Here is a 24,883-nt window from a genome sequence, read left to right on the forward strand (position 1 = left end):
TCCACAATAGTTTTAGAAAATTATGTTAAGAAACCTCCTTTTCTGGATACAATTTCAAGTTTAAATATTGATCAAAAGAAGTTAGCTGGTGATTGTTTTGTGTGTAGTTGAGAGATACTTATTTCAGTTCTAGTCACATGAAATCATACCAAGGTTCAAAATACAGAGGATGTATTACTCTGAAAACAATCACTCTAAAATGTAAGAAGTTCAAAATAATCGAATTTTAAAATTGCAGATCTAAAAACATTTAAAAACTTATTTTTTTCTTACCTGAACAACAAATGTTTTATCTCCAAATCCTGGTGTCATTCCTAAAATGCTCATGTAAGAAGCTTCATTGATGAAGTTTTCAATCCCATGGAAAACACCACGGCCAGTAGCAGAGATGCGTCCATGGATACCTCCTTGACTGATAGGCTTACCAGTAACACAGGCATGTGCATTAATGTCCTGTAAGAGGAAGTTATCATTTAAAGACTAAAATGTCATGTCCATTCTCTGATTAACCAATGTAATGAATTAAAGTCAAAGCACATTCTCATTTTAACTAAAAAATGCTCATTAGGAATATGTGTGTGTGTGAATGTGTGTATTCAAGGTACACTTTCACCAATAGAGGTAAGATGCACTTTTTCAACTTTCTGTCCTAGAAAATACACAGTAAAGTAGTCTATATTCTCCAATGGGAGAAACAGAGCTTAGGAATTTAGAATTAATTAAATAAAAATAACAATATTGCTATCACGGAAGTAGAGACAGTTCATCTTAAAGCTATTATTCCTTCACCAAATATTTAAGCCCTACTAAGTCAGAGTACACATCCCAGTTATAATGTATCTTAAAATCTATCAAAAGATGCCACCAAAACAGAGCCCCAAGACAGGAGAAAGCATTACAATTTTCTTGGATGAGAGGACTCAATGATGTATTCTTCTGCCAAACAAATCTAGAAATCCAATAAAATGCCACTTTTTAAAAGGAGCTTTTAAAGATGATATTGATGTTCATGTAAATGAGTAGATTAACAAAAGTATTTAAGAAATTAAAAAAGAAAGGTCTGGCTGGGCGTGGTTGCTCACGCCTGTAATCCTAGCACTCTGGGAGGCCGAGGAGGGTGGATCGCTCCAGGTCAGGAGTTCAAAACCAGCCTGAGCAAGAGCGAGACCCCGTCTCTACTCCAAATAGAAAGAATTTAATTGGCCAACTAATATATGTAGGAAAAATCAGCTGGGCATGGTGGCGCATGCCTGTAGTCCCAGCTACTCAGGAGGCTGAGGCAGTAGGATTGCGTGACCTCAGGAGTTGGAGGTTGCTGTGAGCTAGGCTGATACCACGGCACTCACTCTAGCCTGGGCAACAAAGCGAGACTCTGTCTCAAAAAAAAGGAAAAAAAAAAAGAAAGGTCCATGTGGGTGAGACACAGAGTCCCATCTTGTATGTGAGCAGAGCACCTTCAGCAGCAGCGACCAGCTCTGCAAAGTAGAGACCGGAGTTACCAGTCCTCACCACCTGTCTTCGGTCCCCTTTGAATTGAGGATATGCATGTATTCTTGGTTTGGAAACAAGTATAATTAGAAAAACAAAGAATGGTGCTTGGGAGGGCTTCCCTTCCAGGGCACCAGATATGCTATAAACATGACAACCAGAACACTGCAGAATAGAGAAATCAACCTGTGGAACAGGAGAAACTAGAGACGGTCTTATTATATAGAGTGAATCAGTATATTATGATTAACATAAAATGAAAATAAATACAAAACTTTAAATAAGTGGCAAAAGTATGAGCTATTCAATAAATGCGTTGAAGCCACTTGCTACCTGTGTGAACAAGATAGGTGCCCTACCTCGTGCCACATCCCTAACGATCAGCATACTCCTATGTTCCTGCTGGGTGACTTAGAAAGTCCCTTGGTCTTTATCCGTATTGTTTAAACATTTTTACAGAGAGAACTTAAAAGTATATTACTTGTATAATTACCAACAGAAAAAAATGAAAGCAAGCAAAAAAAAAAGGCAGCCTAGTAAAGTGATTTACTGAATTAGTAGTAGTTTTCCCACAGTTTGCTTTCATGAATAATTAACACTTATGAATACAGAATTGCAAATCTAGTGCCAAATGCTTTTAAGACAGTGAGAATGCAAATGCTGGAGCTGAAGGAAATACTGTCTGAGGTCAGGCCCGGTGCCAACTGCCAGGCACCCCAGCATACCCAGTGGTTCTGGAAGCCCGGGGAAAACACTCTTCCACCACCACCACACTACTAGGTGGAGCTAGACAAAGGGAGCCACGTGGTTTCAGTTCACATCTAGACATGAGTAACAAAAACTATAGCTTCCTTACCTTAGGCCTTGATTTTGGATTTTCCTATCACTTAAAGAAGGAAAACCTCTTTACTAGTCCAAGGTTTTAACTGGCAGCGCCTCACAAAACTTTCTTTTGCTGCCACCATTGAGAATGAACTATGAATAACAATATACTGCCTACTAGTTTGCACTATTTAATCTAGTGTCTTGCTTAAAACAAGCAAGAGACCATGCCCAGAGCTTATTTAACATAAAAAAGCGACAGATTCTGAAAGTGTCCCTTTTGGGAATGGCAGTGGAAATCACAATTCTTTGAAGTGTTGATGCTCCCATTTTATTTCAGGGGAGTTGCATAACTTACCTGATGTAACACTTACAAATGTTTATTTTTTGATGCTTACTAGGTAAGGGCTGTGTACTGCTCTAAGTGCATTAGATTATTATTCATCTAATCCTCACAACAGTCTCACAGAGCAGGTACTATCATCATTGTCATTTTACATAAGAGGAGACCAAGGCCCAGAGAGGCGGAGGGCCCAGGGCTGCCCATGCTCCCCCCACAGCCTGACCCCGCCTCTGGAGACAGCTCACCTCTACCTTCCTCCTCTTTCCCAAGGCCCATCTTTCCACCAGGGCCCTTAAGAGAAAAAGTCCCCCAGCCTTTATTTCCTTTGAGGACTTTGCTAAATCTACCATCCTGCATCTCTCTTGAACTGTCTATCCCTTGCACCAATGAATCTGAGCCCACAGCCAAAAAACACTCTAAAGGACAACAAAAACCATTTTCTTCAGGCAATGGCCACCTCTCAAACTGTCTTCTTTCTGTTTCTCCTCGGTGCCCTTTTTCTTAGTTAGAGGCCCCATGTCCCTCTTCACAACCCTCTTCCCTCTGGGCCCCTGGAATAGTCTCCTGCCCTCAACAATCCCATTTTCTGCCACACACAGAGCAAGGCTTAAAATATGCACTCAGCTATGTCACACACTTCCTGATAACAAGCTCTCCACTGTTCTCTCTCTGTTTTCAGGATGAACACCGAAGTCCTTATGGTCACTTACCAGGCAGTAACCTGGCCTGGTCGTCCTCCTACTGGCCTTTCTTGACCTCTCTCCCGCCTCACTCTCAATTTTGGCCATAATAGCTGTCCTTTAGCCTCCTGAGTTCACGTTGCTTTGGAACTTCAGGACTTGCACCCAGGTGCTTCCTTGTGATTCAAATACCTGCCACTACTTCTTCCCCTAGTCCATGTCCACTCATCCCTCAGAGCACAGACCTGAAGTTTCCATCGCCTAGGAGGCCTTTTCCGACCTTACCTTGAAAGGCTTGGATGGATCCATTATTCTTTTTCATAGCTTCAAAACAACTTCTAGCATTTATCCCAATTGTAGCAAACACCTTGCTTACACTTAGCCTTGAATGTCTCCTACTCTATTTCTCTTCCTACTCCTTAAATGTTTCTGTTCTTCAAGGTTCCATCTCTCTTAGGATGGGGGTTATTTTTTCCTCTTGTGTTCTGTTTGGTGGCACTATCTCTGCTCAGTTCCCAGACTCAGTTCTTCCTGGTTCTCTCTGACTCAACCTGGTACCTGTCCTTGATCCCACACACCCCACTCACCTGTCCCTCACAGGTGCCAATGACCCGCCCCAGTCCTCTGGCTTCTGGGCACTGACACCATAGAAGGATTTACTCCTAGAGGCAGTTCAGCTGGACACTGCTATCAGCCTATTCTTCCTAAGGAAGGGTCGGCAGCAAAGGCTCTCCACTGATGACCAGGTAAGACACAAACACTAGGGCTTGGTATTTTGGTCTGTTCACTTACCTCTTTACTATCATCTTCTATCACCTTTATGAATATGCCTTACGTTTGGACAATCCGAGCTCTGCTGTTTCTCTTTCTCTTATCCCTCGAATCTCCAGATGTTTGAATTCTACTCATTTTCAAGGTCTAGCTCAAATATCTCTTCTAGAAAGCCTTCTTTCAGAAACCACACTATCCACACTGTTTCCATACCTAATCTGCATGTGTCTTAGCTCCTCTTTAAATTAAAGTTCTTTGTGAGAAAAGTCAAAACTGAAGGCTTCTTGATCTACCTTTTAACATTTCAGCAGTATGTGCTTCCCTGGCTAGTGAGGGTCCCACTCCAGTGCCCAGTATAGAACAGGATATAAGCAAAATTTCTTTCCATTTACTAACATCATTGTTCATTACATTTATAATTTAAGAATAGAGAAATCAATGTAAAATAATATGCACATCAAGATTATGATTAAAGGGGAGAAGAAAAAACCCAGTGAATCTTCATGTCTCATATAATCAATTGGATTGCTATTTCTCACAGACAGCAAATATGCAGTAGCCGTGGGGCACCCAGTGGGTACTCACATAGTGCCCTATGGTGCTGGCGTAGGTGTCAGCAATCCAGGACATCTCCCGCTCGCCTGTGCTCATGTCCGGGGCAGGCACATCAATGCCAGGACCTGGGGACACAGGGAAAGGGTAGTGCACCGGGTTTTTTTTTTACTTTTTCTTCTGTAAGTACTTCTTTATTCAAACTATGATAAAACCACAATATACTTTTTGCCTATCAGTTGAAACACTAGTATTATCATCTTTCTACCTAAATTAATAACAGCCAGTTTGTATTGAGTGCTTACAATGCACTGGACACTCTGCTAAAAACTTAATTATGTATTACCCTGTTTAACTACTACAACTGTGAAATATAGGGGTTATTATGATTACTGTCATTTTTCATGAGGAAACTGAGGCCTCCGAAAGATTCCTTAAGAGCAATGAGGACATTTTTGTTTCTTTGTGTTTCTATCATCTTTCCTTGTGTTTCCCACAGCACGGAACTTAATAAAGATTCGTTGAATGCATGAAAGGAATAATTAAACCTCACCAGTGGTTATTTTGGCCCTGGAGCTTACATCCAAAATAGGTTTTCAAAATCCAGTATGAAAACAGACACCATACTTTAGGAACAAACCAATTTTCCCAGACCATTGTAGGAGGGAAACAGATGATGAAAAGGTAAAATGACAAAGCATCTTGGGAGAAAAAACTGTAAGATGATGCACCAGTTTTTAAGATAAACTCTTCTCAAACACAAAAATCCTTATAATTCTCTATAGTAACAAAGTCACCATGGCTAGAACACTCTAGATCTCATTTAGGCAACTAAGTCATAAAAAGACCCATTAAATATTTCACTACTAAACTCAGAAACACACGTTACATGGGCATCTATCCCACGGGCATTTACTTGCTCTATGTGTGGAAGTTAGCTATGCGCAACAGGTATAAGCCACCCCATAGGACTCCTGAGTGTGTGACCAGAGGCTAATCAGGTGAACCTCTCTTGACCTTGGTTCCCTAAACTATAATCAGAGATAACAGTCCCATCTTGCTCCACATAAGCAGGATTATTATGATTGGGGATATACGTCTATGAGACAGCACAGTAACACCGCTTACTGGGAGTGTAAGCCTTCCTCGCCAAGCAGAAAGAGACAGAGAAGGTCACATTGCTGAAGCAACTGTGTTAAGCACCACACTCTTACCTGTGGAAGAATGCTGGTTTGACCTATTATTCAACACTTAGCATATATAAAGTTTTAGGCCTTGGCTTTCTGTTCCTTAGATCACAGCAACTTAAAAAGTTTGAGGATAAGCTCACAGGCAGCTACAGATATCACTAATAGCACTAAGACTGATGGCCACCATGAGATCTCTGATACAAATGTGTTAAATGATGCTCACTCAAATCTGTAAAGGCACAGAAATACTCCTCTGAAAAATAGTAAAAATAAAAACCATCTAAGTTTCTAGTATGTCCATTAAATGAATTATGGTATACTTACAGAACTAAACAACTATTAAAAAGAATTTATATCTACGTGACTTGGAATCATCACCAAAGCATACATGCGGAAAAAGGCACGTTTCATACAGCATGTATGTTTCCCTTTCCAAAAAATTCTTTTTCTTTCTTCTATTTCCTTCCCTCTCTACTTCCATGTGTGTATGTAGTATGTAGAAGTTATGTACAAACTTATTCATTGTGTTCTCTTTGAATTTCAGCCTTATTTATAATTTTCTATATTATCTCAATTATAAGTAGTGTCGTCAAGGGCACAGGGCTGGCATAAGACAACTTTGAAATGCTCAAGGGTTGTTTTCCACACTCCTACCCCGGCCCAATCTGTAACTTTCCTATGCCTTAGCACCCTTTCCCCTGGCCACCTTATACATCTCATGAAGTCCAACCTACCCACAGCTACCCTCACCCCGCACAGCACTTACTTGGAAGGGTTAAGGCCATAATCTATCCTCCTCCACTAACAAAGGGCTCTGCTGCTCCCGTTCATTCCCTCTCTCTGCCTTTAGAGAGATATACCAAAGCCATAGCCAGTGCAACTCTGCTTAACCACATTCCTTCTCTCCCAAGGTACAAATGACAACTTGTTCCTGAATCCTTCTAGAGGTATCTACAAACGTACTGCTTGTTTTTAACAACATTAAGAGTTAAATAAGTTGTTGCCTCAGAGAACAATTCCAGTTGGAGAAGGGCAAGTGGCAGGTCTGAGGGATAGAGCTGACAAATCAGACATGTAGAATGATCATCTGCTTCACAAACATCAGTCTAGACACATTAAAGATGAGACAGTTTCCATACCCAAAACAAAGCACAAAGTACTAATTATTGGGCTTATGAGTTTTCTACTCCATATCAAACCAATGTATAGGGATGCACAGATAACAAGTAATTCCTGAATAACAGATAAAAGTCTCAAATATACAGAGCACAAATCTGGGATAGAAGTCCATCCTTTAAAAAAAAAAAAGCAACTGCTATAACAGAGCATGAGCACATGGTGAGAGCTGAAAGGGTAACTGTGTGCATGGAGACACAGGGGAAGAGAAGAGTGTGTAGACTTCAGAGACCTGCCGGAGCACTTCATAGTTTATGACGGTGGTATCTAAACTCACACAAGGGAATTAACACCAACCTTTCACAAGCTTTTCCAAAAAAGAGAAGAGGAAGGAACACCTCCCACTTTGTTCTATGGCGTCAGTATTACCCTGATAGTAAGACTGCATAGATTCAACACAAGCCCTATAGAACTAAACTGACTTCTGTACCACAAAGCTTTGCACCTGGCAGGTAGGCAAAGGGAGTTTTTCTTCACTTCTTGGCAATCCTTGAATTGTTTATCTGTTACCTGTTGACTTCCGTCTCCATAGAATGTTTCAGATTGAGGCTCACACCTGAGTCTGAGCCCTGGCCTTGTCACATTGTGAGTTGATGATCATCTTCTCAATTTCTGCAGAAAAAGGAGCTTCGATTTTGATAGGGATTGTGTTGAGTCTGTAGACCAATTTGTGGAGTCCTGACATCTTAATCATATTAAGTCTTCCAATCCTGAATATAGGCTGTCTTTCCATTTATTTAGGTCTCTTTGCTTTCTTTCTTTTTTTTTTTCTTTAAACACATTACTGAGAACTTTAATCTTTGCTTTCTTTCAATGAAGTTTTGTAGTAGTCAGTGTAGAAGTCCAACAAAGTATTTTATTTCTTTTGATGCTATTGTAAGAGATATTGGTCTATAGTTTTCTTGAGATGCCTTTGTTGAATCTTGGTGTCAGGGTAATAATGACCTCATAAAATGAGTTGGGAGATATAATTTAGGTGATATTTAGTGTTTTTGGCAAAAGCTCCTATAACAAATAGTAGGAGTCTCAGGAATTCTCCAATGGAGATCACATTAACCTCCCTGGCTATCCCACTGCTTTAAAGAGACAGCTATGACTATTTAAAACCTTCAGCTCCAAAAAGCATCAGATTTCTTACTGCTTTAGGAACTACAGGACTGCTATTATAAAAACTGCTTTCACATATTAAAAATATGTTTTAAATTCAGATATTATTTGTTCTAAAAGTATGGCCTTGGTCTTTCTGCATGTCTCAGTAGATAATGTAAATGCTGTTATACTGATCAAAACTCTTATAATATCTGTACAAGAAGAGGGGGAAGAGATCCCTACCTGGTGCCTACACTGCACACTGAGAATCTGAACCTTTCTATTAGAAATGTGTCACACACAGGCCCAGGCATGCTCACCAGGTCTATCACAGAACCTAATTTCTCAAAGTAAAAGGGCAACTCTGTTCATGCACATACACATAAAAGAAGGAGTTTAAGATAATCACTTTTTAGGTGTTTCCACTTTATACAGAAATCTATTAATACACGGCAATACATACCAATGAAACCCTTCTTTGCTAGCTCCATGGTGAACCTCCTTGTGATCTTTTCTAATTCACTGTCCTATAAAGGAAAAAAACAAAAACAAAAGCAACAATGAAAAAAAATTTGATATAAAAATTACTTGCAGATTACAGTTGGCATTATATATTTTCAATTTATAGGACATTTTCATACATCTCATGTAATCTTTAGAATGACTCATAAATTAGGCATTTCTATAATAGTATAAAGATGAGAAAACAAGGGATCAGAAATCAGGTTATAAAAACAAGATAGAACAAAGGCTTAAATCCCAGTTCCTCTTTGTATTAATTCCCCACTTAAAAAAATTGAATTTTAACTAACACTAACTGAAAAATGAGGTAATTGTATTAATATGGACCCTATTAGCCTCCCCTATGGTATATTTCCATTTAAATGGTAAAAAAATTTTTTTCTGAGACAGTCTCGCTCTGTTGCCCCAGGTAGAGCGCAATAGTGTCATCATGGCTCATTGTAACCTCAAACTCCTGGGCTCAAGTGATCCTCCTGCTTCAGCCTCCCAAATAGCTGGGACCATAGGCTTGCACCATGACACTCAGCTAATATTTCTATTTTTAGTAGAGAAGGGGTCTTGCTCAGGCTGGTCTTGAACTCCTGAGCTCAAGCAATCCTCCTGCTTTGGCCTCCCAGAGTGCTAGCATAACAGGTATGAGCCACCACACATGTCCTTAATCATCTTTTAACTAAGTAATGAAAAAGGACATTGATGTTAAGTAGGTGACCTTTTATGTGGGAAAACACTCAATGAGTTAATTATTATTTTTTTTTTATTATTATTTTTTTTTTAGAGACGGGGTCTCGCTATGTTGCCCAGGCTGGAGTGCAGTGGCTATTCACAGGCGCGATCCCACTACTGATCAGCACGGGAGTTTTGACCTGCTCCATTTCCGACCTGGGCCGGTTCACCCCTCCTTAGGCAACCTGGTGGTCCCCCGCTCCCGGGAGGTCACCATATTGATGCCGAACTTAGTGCGGACACCCGATCGGCATAGCGCACTACAGCCCAGAACTCCTGGGCTCAAGCGATCCTCCCGTCTCAGCCTCCCGAGTAGCTGGGACTACAGGCGCGCGCCACCGCGTCCGGCGCAATGAGTTAATTATTTACTTGTTTTCCATTCCAGTCAAAAAGCAACTGGGACCATTAATCTCACTGGCATGGGGGATACACAGAGGGCCAGCAATTTCAAGTCCACTGTAAACAAACAAATAGCACTCTGATACTTACGGTATAGTTCTTGGGATTGATCTTAACACCGGCTTTAGCGCCCCCAAATGGCACATCTGAAAGGAAAGTTGTTATTCCAAATAAAAGTAAAAAAAAAAATAAAGCAACAGAAAGCACTGTGCAATATTAAGAAAATGTATGATGCTTTAAGCTTGAATTTCAGAAAATTCAGAAATAAACCCACATTGATCTCTTTCTAAAATGTTGTAAATAAAACTTTCTTGAACAGAAATTATAAGGCTAGCCAAGTTATAATGTGTATTTAACCAGTGCTCTTAAAAAAATCAGTTCTCTTTACTGCTCTAAAAGATAATGACCTATTTACTTTCCTTCTGCTATGTTTTACTGTTATTTATAGAATATGGAAAATGATTTAGAATAAAGATCTATACTTAAAAGAAAATCCAATTAGCTCCTATAAAAAAATCCCCCCACTTAAGAAAAGACTAAATCTTGGGGGGAGGGAAGGCAATAACAATGTATGTAACCTTAACATTTATACCCCCATATATATTATGCTGAAATTTTAAAAAAAGGGAAAAAAAAAAGACTAAATGTTAATTAAGAGTATTTAAAAAATGATGTTAAGTCTTAAAGAGCACAACTTAAAAAAAAAAAAAATCAGCTCTGATAAGGTCTATTTCTAAGACATCTTAAAAAGTAACCTTGTGTGTAAATGTGTTTTCCCAAAGAGTTATTAGGTAGCAAAAAAAGGTGATCACTTACCAACCACTGCACACTTATATGTCATCAGAGAAGCCAAAGCTTTTACTTCATCTACACTCACATCAGTGCTGTAACGGATACCTGGTGGAGTTATTTTTTAAAAAGGGGGTCAAAGAAGAAAGAAGGGGATGTTATTTAGAACAAATTTCAGTAAATTTCAAAACTAAACAAAACTGCAAATTGAAAATGTCCACTTTTTACATTTTACAACCAGGCTATTTCCAAGAACACTACAAGTTAACATGTGTCAGAACACTATAAAAAGTCAATATTAAAAGCTAAAAGGAAAAACTGCTAATAACAACAACTGTGATTTCACAAGACAAAAATTACACAGGAATGAATGTTTTTTATATTTTCCAGAAGGCAACTAACTCTTTTCCTTTTGGTTTGGGTGACTTGGTAGCTGAGAGTTCAAGAACTCTGATAATAGATAAACATGGGCAATGGATAGTCACCAAGTTTGAAATGCCAGATATCTAAATAGAGGTTTTGGCTCCAAATGGGTACACCCAGAGATCCTTACCTGTTACCTTCCTCACCTACTGCCAACCTTTTTCAACCAGAAGATAAGAAAACCATTTCCTCTTCCTGGGGATGAGCAATTCCCTTCACCATCTCTGAAGGGAGGGGAGGTGGCCAAGCAGACAAGCAACTCTGAGTCGTAATGACCTGTACCCAGAAGCCATTAGGTGTTTGGTGGTTGGGACACAGGAAGTGAGGATGACCGCTGCTTTGGCTTTGGGGGTCTTGGTCAATCACTCTTCCAATTGTTGCAGGATTAAGCCACCTTTCTCTGTTATAGTCCACTGCTTTTCAATCTGAAGGAGGAAAGTCTGAGTGGGGTGATGTCTGACTGCACACTGCGTGGGCTCCCTGGGTTTGTGGGTGAAGGATACCCATATGAAGCTGCAGCTTTTTTCCTTCTCCCTTCCTCCAACAGATTCAGCTCCCCTAGAGGGGCTGGGTACAATCTCCACTGAGAGTCAGAGGTTAAATAATGGGCGTCCCAGGGACATCTCTTTTAAAGAAGAATTCTGAGAACAGAAGATTTTCCAGATCGAATATATATAACATCTCATCAACATGCAGTTTCATGACAGGGTCTCGCTATGTTGCTCACGCTGTTCTCAAACTCCTGGCCTTAAGCATTCCTCCTGCCTTGGCCTCCCAAAGTGCTGAGATTATAGGCATGAGCCCCATGCCCAGCCTAGTCAATTTTAAAAGCTGTCTTTTTATACATTTCAGAAAACAGCAACCTCAAACTCCTGGGCTCAAGCGATCCTGCTCCCTCAGCCTCCCAAGTAGCTGGGACTACAGGCATGCACCACCATGCCCAGCTAATTTTTCTATATATATGTTAGTTGGCCAATTCTTTCTATTTATAGTAGACACGGGGTCTCGCTCTTGCTCAGGCTGGTTTTGAACTTCTGACCTCGAGCAATCCTCCCGCCTCGGCCTCCCAGAGTGTGCTAGGATTACAGGTGTGAGCCACCGCGCCCAGCCTAAAAAAGCGAATTCTGAAGCTGAACATATTTCCTCGGTCTACTAGAAAAATAAAATGATTAGATTTAGAAGAGTCAGCTCTTAGAATTATATCTTTCAAAAAACTAGTTGGGGGGGAAGGGGTGGCAGGGGCAATATATGTAACCCTAACAATATCTGTACCCCCATAATATAATGAAATAAAAGAAAAAAAACGAGTTCTCAAATTATTTATGAAATAAATGTACTCATTATTAAAATTTTAGAATGTGAAATGACAGGTAATTTTTCTAGCATATAGCAGTATCTCTATAGCTTATTCCCCAATTTGTTCAGGTCTCTGCTGAAAGCTTATTTCATTCTGAGGGGCTCTCTCCAACTTCTTTCTTTCTCTAATCTATTTATTTATTTAGAGACAGGGTCTCACTCTGTCACCCGGGCTGGAGTGCAATGGTGCAATCACAACGCACTACAGCCTCAAGAGATCCTCCTGCCTCAGCCTCCTTAGTAGCCAGGACTACAGGTGTGCACCACATCCAGTTTACTGTTTTTTAAAATTTTTTGTATAGACAGGGTCTTCCAGATTGTGCAGGCTGTTCTTGAACTCCTGGCCTCAAGCAACCTTCCCACCTCAGCCTCCCAAAGTGCTAGGATTACAGGCTAACCACCCTATTTAAAAGAGCACCTATTCCTTACCACCACTCTCTAGCCCCTTTTACCTTATTTGTTTCTTCATAACATTTATTATTACTGACCTTATATATATGTTTACTAACTTGGTTTCCCCACCTGGCAAGTCAGCACTATGACAGACCTGTTTTATTCACTACTTTAATTCCTGATTCCTAACACAGAAAATGGCATATATTAGGCAAATTCATGCTGAATGAATATATGAATATTCTTCACTCTTAAAATTTAAGGGGGGGAAAAAAAAGATAAAAAAGCCATGGCCACAAAAATTGACATACATTTAAGTTTTAAGCTATTTACCATAAGTATCTACACACATCATGAAAATACTAAAAAGTTAAAGTACCAGGTCTTAAAAAGTACTCCAGAAAAAAAAAAATCAGAATAAAATTTGTGGGGGGTGGAAATAATGGGGAGATCATGGTCAAAGGGTACAAATCCTCAACTGGACAGGAGGAATAAGGTGTTTTTTTGAGATACAATACACAGCATAGTGAATATAGTAAATGGTAATGTATTGTACATTTCAGAATTGCTAGGAGTAAATTTTAAATGCTTTTACCACAAAAAATGATAAGTATTTGAAGTGATAGACATGTTAATTAGCTTGACTTAAAAAAAATTAACTTGATTTAATTATGTCACATTGTACTAATAGGTCATAAAATTACTTTGTACCCCATAAACATACACAACTATAATTTGTCGATTTATAATTAAAAAATGAAAATTAGAAAGAAATAAAATTTATAAATACTTTTAATATGAAACATTTATATCTTTAAAGCAAACATTTGTTTAAAAACTAAAATGTGCTTTCCAAATTATTAAAAACACCACTAAGTAATACAGCATATTACTTAGTGAAAACTGCACTAAGCCAGGGGAAGCCAGGGGGGGTGCCGTGTCCAGGTGACACCGCCTGCAGCATCTGCTCACCTGGAGGGGTGCTAACACTGCTCTCAAGGCGAGGTGTCCGGGCTGCATGACACAGCGCACGTGGGGCATCTGACACAGTGCCCTGCAAGCGGTCAATCCTCAAATGTCAACTATTACCACTGCTGTAGCAAGTTTCATACAGTAGCAGCACATAACAAAGCAATTTATTTAACAAAAAAGTCTAAACTGACAGGCAGAACAAATGGTTTAACAAACCTTGGTTTCATTACTTCTCCAGATAAATTCATGGGAGAAATAAAACAATGTATTAATTAAGAATTAGTATTTCTCCTTCTATACATGAATCACTTTTCATTGACCTTTTAGGAGCCTGTGGAAGTAGTCACTATGTTATTCCAATTTTCCTTGCTTTCTTAAATGGGGGGGGAAAAGTTACTTTCCCTTATCTTAGAAACTTAAAAAGTACCTATAATGTAATGTATTTAGTAGGAAACTAAAAACTGTTTGAACAAGTAAATTCATAAATCAAACAGCAAAACCATTCAAAGAGCAAGCCTAATAATCTAGACACAGATGCTAATTAGAAACCAGACCTCTCCTTCTACAAAACAATATAAATAAAATAATATAAATCCATTTCTTTACAAAAGTCCTGGAATGATATGAGTCATAAACTTTGTGTGTATAATAAAAAACAAGTTTCCACTGGATGGAACCCAGGAATTCTTGTTTGTAATGTGAAATTTTCTTTCTCAGCCACACCCATTTAGAGATCACAACTGCCAGATACTGGAGAGTAGATCTACTGATTACTTCTTATACCGCACTTTCTTCCGGTTATGGACCAATGAAGAACTTTCAGAGTACTGAGGCAAGGGAAGAGCTATAAAGAAAGAAGCAGAGCCTTAGTGGAACAGGCCCTGGAACAGGCCCTGGAGCAGATGAAGGTGGGCAGGAGACAGAAGTTAATTCAGCTGGTACTGCCTGAGCTAAAGAAGAAACATGTTTTCATTTTAACTTTCTAATTAATCAGTGACACATACATGTTTTTAATTCTGGAAACTGGTAGGTATACTATTTTAGGGCTATTTAAACTGTTAATCTGAAAAACAAAAATCTTAAAGTACACCCATAAATAAACTATTCTGTAGCAATACTAGAGCCAAAACAAACTCCAGTAAGACAAGAGATACCTGCATTAGGGAAAACCAGTTGCTCTTCCACCACTGGGAATGGGAACCAAAGATAACTAAAAATAAACTGTCACCTGAAAACTTTTAACCACATGGATACTAAGAGATTTCAGTAAGAATATCACTAAACAGAAAGAAAGAAACAAACAAAAGAAAGAAAAGAAGGAAGGAAGCAAGCAAACTTCTTCATTCAGTGGATTTGGAGAAATTAGCATAATAGGAGTATGAGAAGGACAAAATAATGCAACATATCTATCAAAGTTCTGAAACAAGGGGAAAACCTAGCATTTCTGAATGCCTACTATATCTCAAACATACTCAATTCAAAGTTGTTCAATAAAGCAAAATATTAATATACACATACATACAAGAAAACCAGAAAATCTTAGAATATTTTAAATAAAAATGAAGCAAGAAGGATCTTATTTACAGTCTGAATATTGTCACTTTTTATAAAACCAAGTCTTTCCTCCTTTTCCTTGGGCTAGAACATGTGGCAGAGAATGCTAAAGGAAGGTGAGCAGGACCAAGAGGGATAGGGTGGGGCACAAGACAAACTAGAAGGATAAACATTTTATTCTGGAAATGGAAGAAAGTAAATTATAATATTTTTGTATCCTGAAGTCTTAAAGCACTATGTCTTAGCCTCTAATGATACTGACATCACTAGTGTTTGGGAAGAGATCATCTGGTCTTTGGTTGACAGTGCTAGCAGATTATCACTCCAAGAAGAATGGAGGTGATGCTTTTAAGAAAGAGCAGGAGTCCATGGCTGGCTAAGCTACAAAGCAAGTGGGTTGGTTACACAGGCATGGACCACAGAACTGATGCCACTGGAAATAGGGCCTAAAAACCAAGGACCACATTCCGACCTGCTGACTAAGTAATCTATGCATCCAGTTCACCAGAGGAAACTAAAGAAACACCACCTGTGACAATGTTTATTATTTATCAATCTCAGTAAAGTTGGGGGAAGGGCTAGGGATAGAATGAAGCACATACTACAATGGGAACTTTGAAATCATACCTTCAATTCTCAACAGAAACTGACCATATAGTTATTTTGAGTTAAACAGTATCTAGATGTTTCCAAAGAACATTAATGAAATTCAGACATCTGCAAACCATACACAGCAAAGGACTGTTCTGCTTTTTAACTTTAAAAAAATTTTTTTTCTTTAAATTATTAAAAATTTAATTCTTATCTATTTTTCTTTTATCTTTGTGTCCTGTAGTTTACCTTTTGATGCCTTTTAACTTAATTACCAGATACTCCTTAGCATGTTCAGGAGTCTGAATGTACTAAATTTTTCTAGAAATAAAAATCCAAAGCAAAAACTAGCTGAAGTTGCTATAGTGATGGAGAAAACAAACAAGCTTATTACTTTAAATAAGATTCAGTGAAAACCACAAGTGACTAGCTTGAATTTTTCTTCCTTTGGCTAGCTGACTCAAAACCAAACACACACACACACACACACACACACACACGTCTCAGCCACTGAGTCATCAACTGTTTTTTATAATTAATCATTAACTAAACATTTATAAAAATCCAAATGGTTTTAAAAATTACTTTAACCTGGATCTCTTAACAGGGTTTGATTCATTCGTCAGAAATCCAATGTCCAGCTGTATTCTCCTACTTTTCAGAAACTATTAATTCAATAACCAAGAGTTCTAACACAAGCACAGAACGCACAGAAAAGCAAGAAGGCCTTAGAACAATTCTCAAAATTCATGCACTCACACTCCTGTCACTTACTCACCAGAACCTATTTTCTCACTTAATATACCCTCCTAACTCACAATAATGTTCTGTAACTTAATTCACAATGAGGTGACGAAGGAAAAAGCAGGGAGGAATTAGTTAGGACTATCAATCAGCAAGTAAAGACCATGTGAAATACTAAGTCTTGGATACAAATTCAGATCTTTACCATGGGGAAGGAGCATTGTACACAGGAGCCAAGAAAAACCATACTCTTTAATTGCTTTAGATAGCATCAATGTACTGTTCTGTGTAGGAAGGCAGGGAAATATCACTTTTATATATTTTTTTGGAGACAAAGTCTTGCTCTGTCTTCCAGGCTAGAGTGTAGTGGTGTCATCATAACTCACTGCAACTCCAAACTCCTGGGCTCAAGCAATCCTCCTGCCTCAGCCTCCCCAGTAGTTGGGACTACAAGCATGCACCAACATACTCAGCTAATTTTTATATTTTTTAGTGGGGGGGGGTGTCTTACTCTTGCTCAAGCTGGCCTAGAACTCCTGAGTTCAAGCGATGCTCCCCACCTCAGCCTCGCCCACAGTGCTAGGATTATGGGTGACTGAAAATAGCCTTGCCTGGTCCCCTTTAGATTTTTAATCCATTATCTAAATTTTTTATTTTAACCATTTTGAAGGGAAAAACTCAAGCTTTCTGGGAAGCAAATGTTTAGCTGATATTGGAAAAATATTTCATTCTTTTCATTAAAATTTTAAAATTACATAGCATATATACATTTTCATCAATATTTACTTTATTGATTGATTGATTGACAGAGTCTTGGTCTGTCCCCCAGGCTGGAGTGCAGTGCTCACTGCAGCCTTGAATTCCTGAACTCAAGCCATCCTCCTGCCTCAGCCTAGGTAGCTGGGACTACAGGTGCATGCCATGCCCAGCTAATTAAAAAAACTTTTTTTTGTAGAGAATGAGTTTTGTTTATGTTGCCCAGGCTGGTCTCAAACTCCTGTCCTCAAGGGATCCTTCTGCCTTGGCCTCCCAAAGTGCTGGGACTACACTATGCCTAGCCTGTTTTCATTAAAATTTAAATACAGAAAAAGCTGAAGACTCCCTTGACTACCACTTATGACCTCAGCCTCTCCTTAGGGGTGCCCATTCTTAGCCATTTAAATGTATATCCCTCCAAATCACTCTCCCTGCATTTATATCCATACATATCTATAAAACATATGGCTTTGTTTCATGAACTATTTAACTTACTGCCCAATGGAGAGAAGATTATGCATTAAAAGAGGAATCTTGCTAATGATTAACAGTAAACTTAGCCACATCTTCATAACAGGTCTTAGATTGATGGTAAACTGGTAAATATGAAGTTGGATAACATTTAGCAAAAGTGGTAACATTATAAAAAGCTTCAAGGGAGTAAAGGCTTGAAACCTCAGGTATCCAGTTTCATATAAATCATTTACAAGTCAAGGTGATATTTGAGATGGCTCTTAGAGAGGAAGAGGAGTTACAGGGAGGCAGGAGGAAAGGCATGGGCAAGCACCACAGGCCCAGGGACACCACCAGGCAAGGGCAAGATGGAGAAAAACACATGCTTGTATTTCCATTTTCCTAAGGATCATTTTTAAACCAGATTTTTATTTTCAGAATCCAATCCTTTTTCTCATTTACCCTTTTCCACCAGTTTCTCAGACTATATATTGTGCAGTTATCTCTGACTCTACTCTCCTTCATCCTATATATCTTACCTGTTGGGGAATATTGTACTGTACTTTCTTCAAAATGTTTTATCTGTCCTTTCCTCTTCATTTCCTCTGCTATTACCTACCTGTCACTTCATTCTCAGTTCTACTGCTGCCTAACTTTCTGTATCCTCTCCCACGTTTACTGGAATATTCAATAAACCTAAAAGGAAAACTGTTTCTACTCATACTTGACACCAAATTTGTGGGTTTTCTACACTAAGCAATTCTCCAGTTCTCTTGGACATCAACTGGATGTCCTACAATATAACTCGATTCTGACATAAATATTCAGAATTAGCACAGACCCCACAGCTTAAGGGTGCAGTCTCACAAGACTGTTCCCCACTTCAGATGCCAGTTGCCAAGTATTGGATGCCCAGAGCACTCATACTTCTGTTCAACTTGGCTATAAAGCAGGGGTTCCCACAACTCCCACCTCATATTCAATAATCTGTGTAACAGCTCACAGAAGTTAGGGAAACACTTTACTTATGTAGAGGATACAAATGAACAGCCAGTCTAAGAGGCACACAGGGTGATGTCTGCAAGGTCCCCAGCACAGGAGCTTCTGTCGCTGTGGAATGGGAGAACACCACCCTCCCCACATATGGATGCATTTACCAACCTGGAAGCTCTCTGAACCCTTCTTCCTCCAATCAACACTTAGGGTTTTTATGGAGGTTCCTTTACAAAGTCATGACTGTTTGGTGACTGAACTCAATCTGTAATCCCTTTCCAATCCCCAGAGGTTGGAGGGTAGGGCTGAAAATTCCAAATTTCTAACTATGGCTCTTTCTGGCAACCAGTCCCCATGTGGAGCCCACCAAGAGTAGCCTAGTTATATCAAAAGACACTCCTATCACCCAGGAAATTCCTAGGAACTTAGAAGCTCTTTGTCAAGAACAAGGCAGAGACCCAATATTAATATATTTATTATATCACAATCTTTATTTCTCATTATTTACAAACACACAGTCTGTCCTGACCCCTCACATATACTTCCATCTCCTGCCTTGGCTGAGACCACCCCCTCTTCTCTTTATCTGAAACGGTCTTTCCCTGATCCAACATCTATCCAGCCTCCCCTACTTTCAGCTCAAGACTGTCTCTCCCTAGTTGAACTCTATTGCGGTAACACATGGTTTAGTGTTTTTTCAACTGTCATTTATTGACTAGTTCCCAGAAAGGAAATGTAGAAACAGAATACTGAGCTAAACTCAAAACAAGAAAGACAGAAAGACATAGCACAGAAGAGATTTTGAAGCTTGCTCTATTTGGAGGAAATCAATGAAAACATATTCCAAGCGGGGGAAAAACAGGTTAACTATCAGAAATCCCTATGAACTAAGGAGTGTTCCTAAATTAAGCATAAAGTTCAGAGATCTTGCCTACAGGGAAAAAACCCCCACATAATAGAAAATTTGATTTATTTAGAATATAGAGTACAGTTTATAATGAACACAGTCCTTATTCAGTAAATCCCCAACATGGCTACTATCACCCTTGATTATCCCTTTGCTCTGTCTCTTGGCAAGAGATTAAAAAAAAAAAAAGAGCCATGTAAATCATACTAATGCCCAGTAGGTACAAAATGCCTTAAAAATTTTTTTTGAAACAGTCTCACTTTGTTGCTTGGGCTAGAGTGCTGTGGTGTCAGCCTAGCTCACAGCAACCTCAAACTCCTGGGCTCAAGTGATCCTTCTGCCTCAGCCTCCTGAGTAGCTGGGACTACAGGCATGTGCCATCATGCCCGGCTAATTTTTTCTATATATTTTTAGTTGGCCAATTAATTTCTTTCTATTTTTAGTAGAGACAGGGTCTCACTCTTGCTCATGTTTGTTTCCAACTCTTGACCTTGAGTGATCCTCCCACCTCGGCCTCCCAGAGTGCTAGGATTATAGGCGTGAACCACTGCACCTGGCCCAAAATGCTTTATTTTTTTATTTTTTTAATTAAAAAAAATTGTTTTTTGAGACAGAGTCTCACTTTGTTGCCCAGGCTAGAGTGAGTGCCATGGTGTCAGCCTAGCTCACAGCAACCTCAAACTTCTAGGCTCAAGGGATCCTCCTGCCTCAGCCTCCACTACAGGCATGCGTCACTATGCCTAGCTAATTTTTTCTATATATATTAGTTGGCCAATTAATTTCTTTCTATTTTTAGTAGAGACAGGGTCTCACTCTTGTTCAGGCTGGTTTCAAACTCCTGACCTCGAGCAATCTGCCTACCTCAGCCTCCCAGAGTGCTAGGATTACAGGTGTGAGCCACCACGCCTGGCCCCAAAATGCTTTTTAAAAGTCCTATGTTGACATATTTATGATAATGATGAATGAAAAAAGGAGCCATACTACTGACAACCTTTATAATTTTCATTCGTATCATCTTTCACATTTTCCTCTAGCCTATAAGCAATTCAGAAAAATTTGGCCTGGCTTTCTCCAAGAATAATCAAGAGAAATAATAGTAACTCATGGCAAACAAAGAATTTTCCTAGTTTTTAATGAAGAGACACTTAGAAGAAAGCCATTTCAAAATTATTCAATGGAAAACCCTTAAAGATAAATAACATGTGGGTAGAAAAATGAGTTGTTCTGCCTAGCGCATTAATATGTTAAACACCAAAGGTCTTCAAGCCTCCTTTAATGGAAAACTGTTTTCAAAATGTTATTTCTTTATTTCTTTTCCTTAGCAATTAGAATAAATGCACCTCTAAGATATCATCTGTGATGACTTTTTACATGCAAAGTCATTTGAATGTGCATTATTTCCCAGAAGAAGTCTTCTAATAGCTTTTAACAAATTTCAAAGGTATCACTATCGAAAGTACTGGGGATCATTGTGCTGATGGCATGACATGGTTCTCAATCAGTGCGCACCCCAAGATCCAATTTGTAACATTTTACATGAATAAAAAATGTAATAAAATGTCTGGGAAAAAAAATCCCAGACAATAATGGTTAAAGTGAATGCTGGATTCAGATGACCGCAATCTGAACCCCAACTCCACTATATACTAATCCTGTCACCACGCTAAACGACACTTCGCTCTTCAGTCTTAGTACCCACATTTGGAAACTGGGGACAAGAGTGTATTTTATGAGACATATAAGCAACGATGCATGAAAAGTTCTTAGAACACCTGGCACACACAAACAGAGCTCAATAAATGTTAGCTATTACTGCTATCCCTTTCTATGCCAGTTGACCTCTGCGAAGGCAGAATGTGTGTGGCTGCCGAATCTCCCAGGTATGGTTTTTTGTAAGGCCTTGTGCAACTCTCTCCCTTTTGCTCTGTCTTTTTGCCCTTCATCAAACCTTTTCCGGCCGTTATCTGTAGTATTTTATATATTATTAACATTCCAAGCTGCATTAATTTCTATTTCTGGAAAGGGGAAAGTACTAATTTATTGGGATAGCTAGGTGAGTTTTAGATAACAACTTTGGATCTAAGAATGTTCATGGTTATATTAGGGGTGGTGTTGGGAATAGAGATGCTTCACTTTTCATTTTGTAATTTTCATTACTACTTAAATATTTGAATCATACATATGTATTTTAATGAGTTTGTTGAGCACAGGAATTATTAAAGTGATATTATGGACTTTTCTCTTTATTACTTGGATTATAAAAACCTAATTATTGGGCAAATAGGAAAAAACAAACAGATAAAAAAGCCAAACAAACCAAACTCAGAAGTCACATGTCAGAGACTAGTGTGTAAGATTTCTTTTAACATCCACAAGTTAATATTTTAGTCTTTATTGGTTACAGGCAGAACTCTCAGTATCTTTACCATAGTGGATAAAACCCAATTTTCTTAAGCATTCTAAATTAACAGCAAAAGTCGTTAACCCAATTTCTTTCCACTGTATGCCAGAAAGTTCAAGCTCAATTTTTATTTCTTGGCTGGCTACGGTGGCTCACGCCTATAATCCTAGCACTTTGGGAGGCTGAGGTGGGAGGACTGCTTGAGCTCAGGAGTTTGGGTTGCTGTGAGCTAGGCTGACCCCATGGCACTCTAGCCCAGGCAAGACAGAGTCTCCAAAAGAAAAAAAAAATTATATATATATATATTTCTTGTACTTAAAATGTAAAGGCTATCAGTTTTATTGGATTTTAATATATATACTGGTGCTTATCCTCCAACTGAGGCATCGGGGCAGTATATGTTACTGGCGCTGATGCCTCAATTCTTACAAAGTATACTTTGCATAATGAACGAGTAGTTATTTGTCTTCTCGCATATGAGGTTTTACTGCCAAAGCAAACTTGCTAAATAGATTCACCCGCACAACTGAAAGACTGAATGACCATCTGAAGATCTCCACCACCATCATAGGTCTTCATTCTATAGGAAAGATGGTGGAGAAAAAGAGGCATTTGGCCTCCATGAAATAAAAAAGGCTTTATAATGTCAACACCATTCCATATTTAACTAAAATGTATTAAAATCAACAACCTCAGGGCTAAGGACTTTTAATTTAACTGAACTTTCGGAAAGGTTAACTCCTAAATTAAATTTACCTCCAAAGGCTCTATTTTATCTTGTGGCAGCAGATGCAGACACACAGTCTTTAAAACATATTAGAAAGTGTAAGTGTAACTTACTCACTTGAATAAGTGTAACTTATTCAAAGTTACACGTTTTGAGGGCTGTCTATTTAGCATAGCAGAAATAAGTGAGAAACATTTTTTTCCATGGATATCTGAAATAAGTCAGCAGCATTTTTTTCCCCATGGAGGCCGATGTCTCACTTTAAAACAGTATCAGTACTTTCTGTAGTCTTCCCTTAAGCACTACCACTCACTCACCAAACAGTGACATCCCAGAGGCTGAGGGGGACTTTCACATTGCATTGATTCCAATCTTCTCTAGCATCAGGTCACCAAAGACAAAACCAAAGGTCATCTACTTCCTACTGTTACTTATTAATATTTTTGTTCTTAAAAACAAGTCACTGAGTTAACACAGGGTACACTTTTTTGGGTACTAATATTTGTAATTAAAGATTTAGGGTCAATGTATGAGAGAATTCCATTTATAGCCATCAACTACACTTAAATGATGATAATATTAGAAAACTCTATGACAGAAGACAGAATCACTGACAGGGAATTTGCCTTACTAGCTTTAATATCAAGACAACTGGTGCCTGGTGTGGTGGCAGCTCACAACTGCAATCCTAGCACTCTGGGAGGCCAATGCAAAAGGATCACTTGTGGCCAGGAGTTTGAGATCAGCTTGAGCAACATAGTGAGATCCCATCTCTACAAAAAATAGTAAAATTAGCTGAGGTGTGGTGGAGTATGTCTGTAGTCCCAATTGTCTTCCTGCACATGGGGTTTTACTGCCAAAGCAAATGTGCTGAATGGATTAACTCACAAAACTGAAAGACTGAATGACAATCTGATGTATAGATCTCCACCATTACCATAGGTCTTTATTCTATAGCAAGCTTGGTGGGGAAAAAGGGGTATTTGGCCTGGGGAGGCTGAGGCAGAAAGATCTCTTGCGTCCAGGAGTTTGAGGTTGCAGTGAACTATGATGAAGCAACTACACTCTAGCCCGGGCAACAGAGCGAGACCCTGTCTCCAAAAAAAAGAAAAAAAAAAAAAAAAGAAAGAAAAAAAAAAAGAAAGAAAAAAAAAAAAAAAGAAAAAGACAACAGGGTGGGGGGGCAGGCTGGAAGAGAAAGTAAATAGACTCCTACATCAATGGGTTGCTATCAATCCATACTCCCCACCCCCAAACTGTCTTTTAAAACTTCCTCCTAAAAAGGTAGACTGTTCTCAGGCAGAATCATGGCCAATAAAATAATGAGAATTTACTTGGAGAAAATTAATAGGAACAACCTCTGATAATATTTTCCAACACACCAGAACCTTTGGTTAAGTCTTCTCAAAGAAGTTGCTTATTCAGACTATTCCCCTTTGCTAGAAATATTTTTAAGGCCTCACTTAAACTTCCCTTCAAACCCTATAGCATGCTCCTCCAAATCCTTAGCAAAGGCAAATCTAACGGTCTTGGTTAAATATGGTATTCAGGAAAAATGAAACACAAAAACAGTATGTATTATTAAATATTTACTCTGAATAAAGTACATATCTGCCACCTGCAGGTCTTAAAACCACCTGTTTCCCTTACAGAGATTGTAACAAGATAGTTGCTTTGCCTCAACCTTGAGAATTTTATCTTAGAATGTTCATGTATAAGGTCACTTTTGGGGAAAGATTAGAATATAGAAGGCTGAGGGTGGGAAAAAGGATGGAGAGGGGCAGATGAGGTTTCTTTCACAAAGAAAACTGTGAGAGGCAACAGTATAGTGGGGTAGGGGGAAAAGAATGTACTAAAACATATTTAAGAGGTTAAGACTTCAGAAGTTCATAGAGATTACCCAAGGCATATTTTATCTAAATCACCTAATATATTCTGTATTTCTAAGACCAGAGCAGGACCAAGAAGTTTAACGATTTCTTTGTAAGTTAAAAAAGCTTTAAATGTTTAAGTGGAGGAAAAAACCCACAGAAAATAAGTCCTTCTTAGGGTGTACATTCTCTGCAATC

The 24,883-nt window shown here is 38.8% G+C and overlaps 1 protein-coding gene across 1 annotated transcript in view; it reads right to left on the bottom strand.

Annotated features, from left to right (window-relative positions):
• Nucleotides 1-24,883, bottom strand: part of GLUD1 (glutamate dehydrogenase 1) — a 39,288-nt gene that overhangs the window by 11,629 nt on the left and 2,776 nt on the right. Inside the window, exons 2-6 of the mRNA XM_012788037.3 lie at nt 10,572-10,652; nt 9,846-9,901; nt 8,575-8,638; nt 4,690-4,784; nt 274-453 (exon numbers count right to left, since the gene is read on the bottom strand). Of these exons, the coding sequence (XP_012643491.1) occupies nt 274-453; nt 4,690-4,784; nt 8,575-8,638; nt 9,846-9,901; nt 10,572-10,652 (476 nt within the window). The remainder of the gene's footprint in view (nt 1-273; nt 454-4,689; nt 4,785-8,574; nt 8,639-9,845; nt 9,902-10,571; nt 10,653-24,883) is intronic.

Source organism: Microcebus murinus, chromosome 14 (genome assembly GCF_040939455.1).
Source record: "Microcebus murinus isolate Inina chromosome 14, M.murinus_Inina_mat1.0, whole genome shotgun sequence".
Taxonomy (NCBI): domain Eukaryota; kingdom Metazoa; phylum Chordata; class Mammalia; order Primates; family Cheirogaleidae; genus Microcebus; species Microcebus murinus.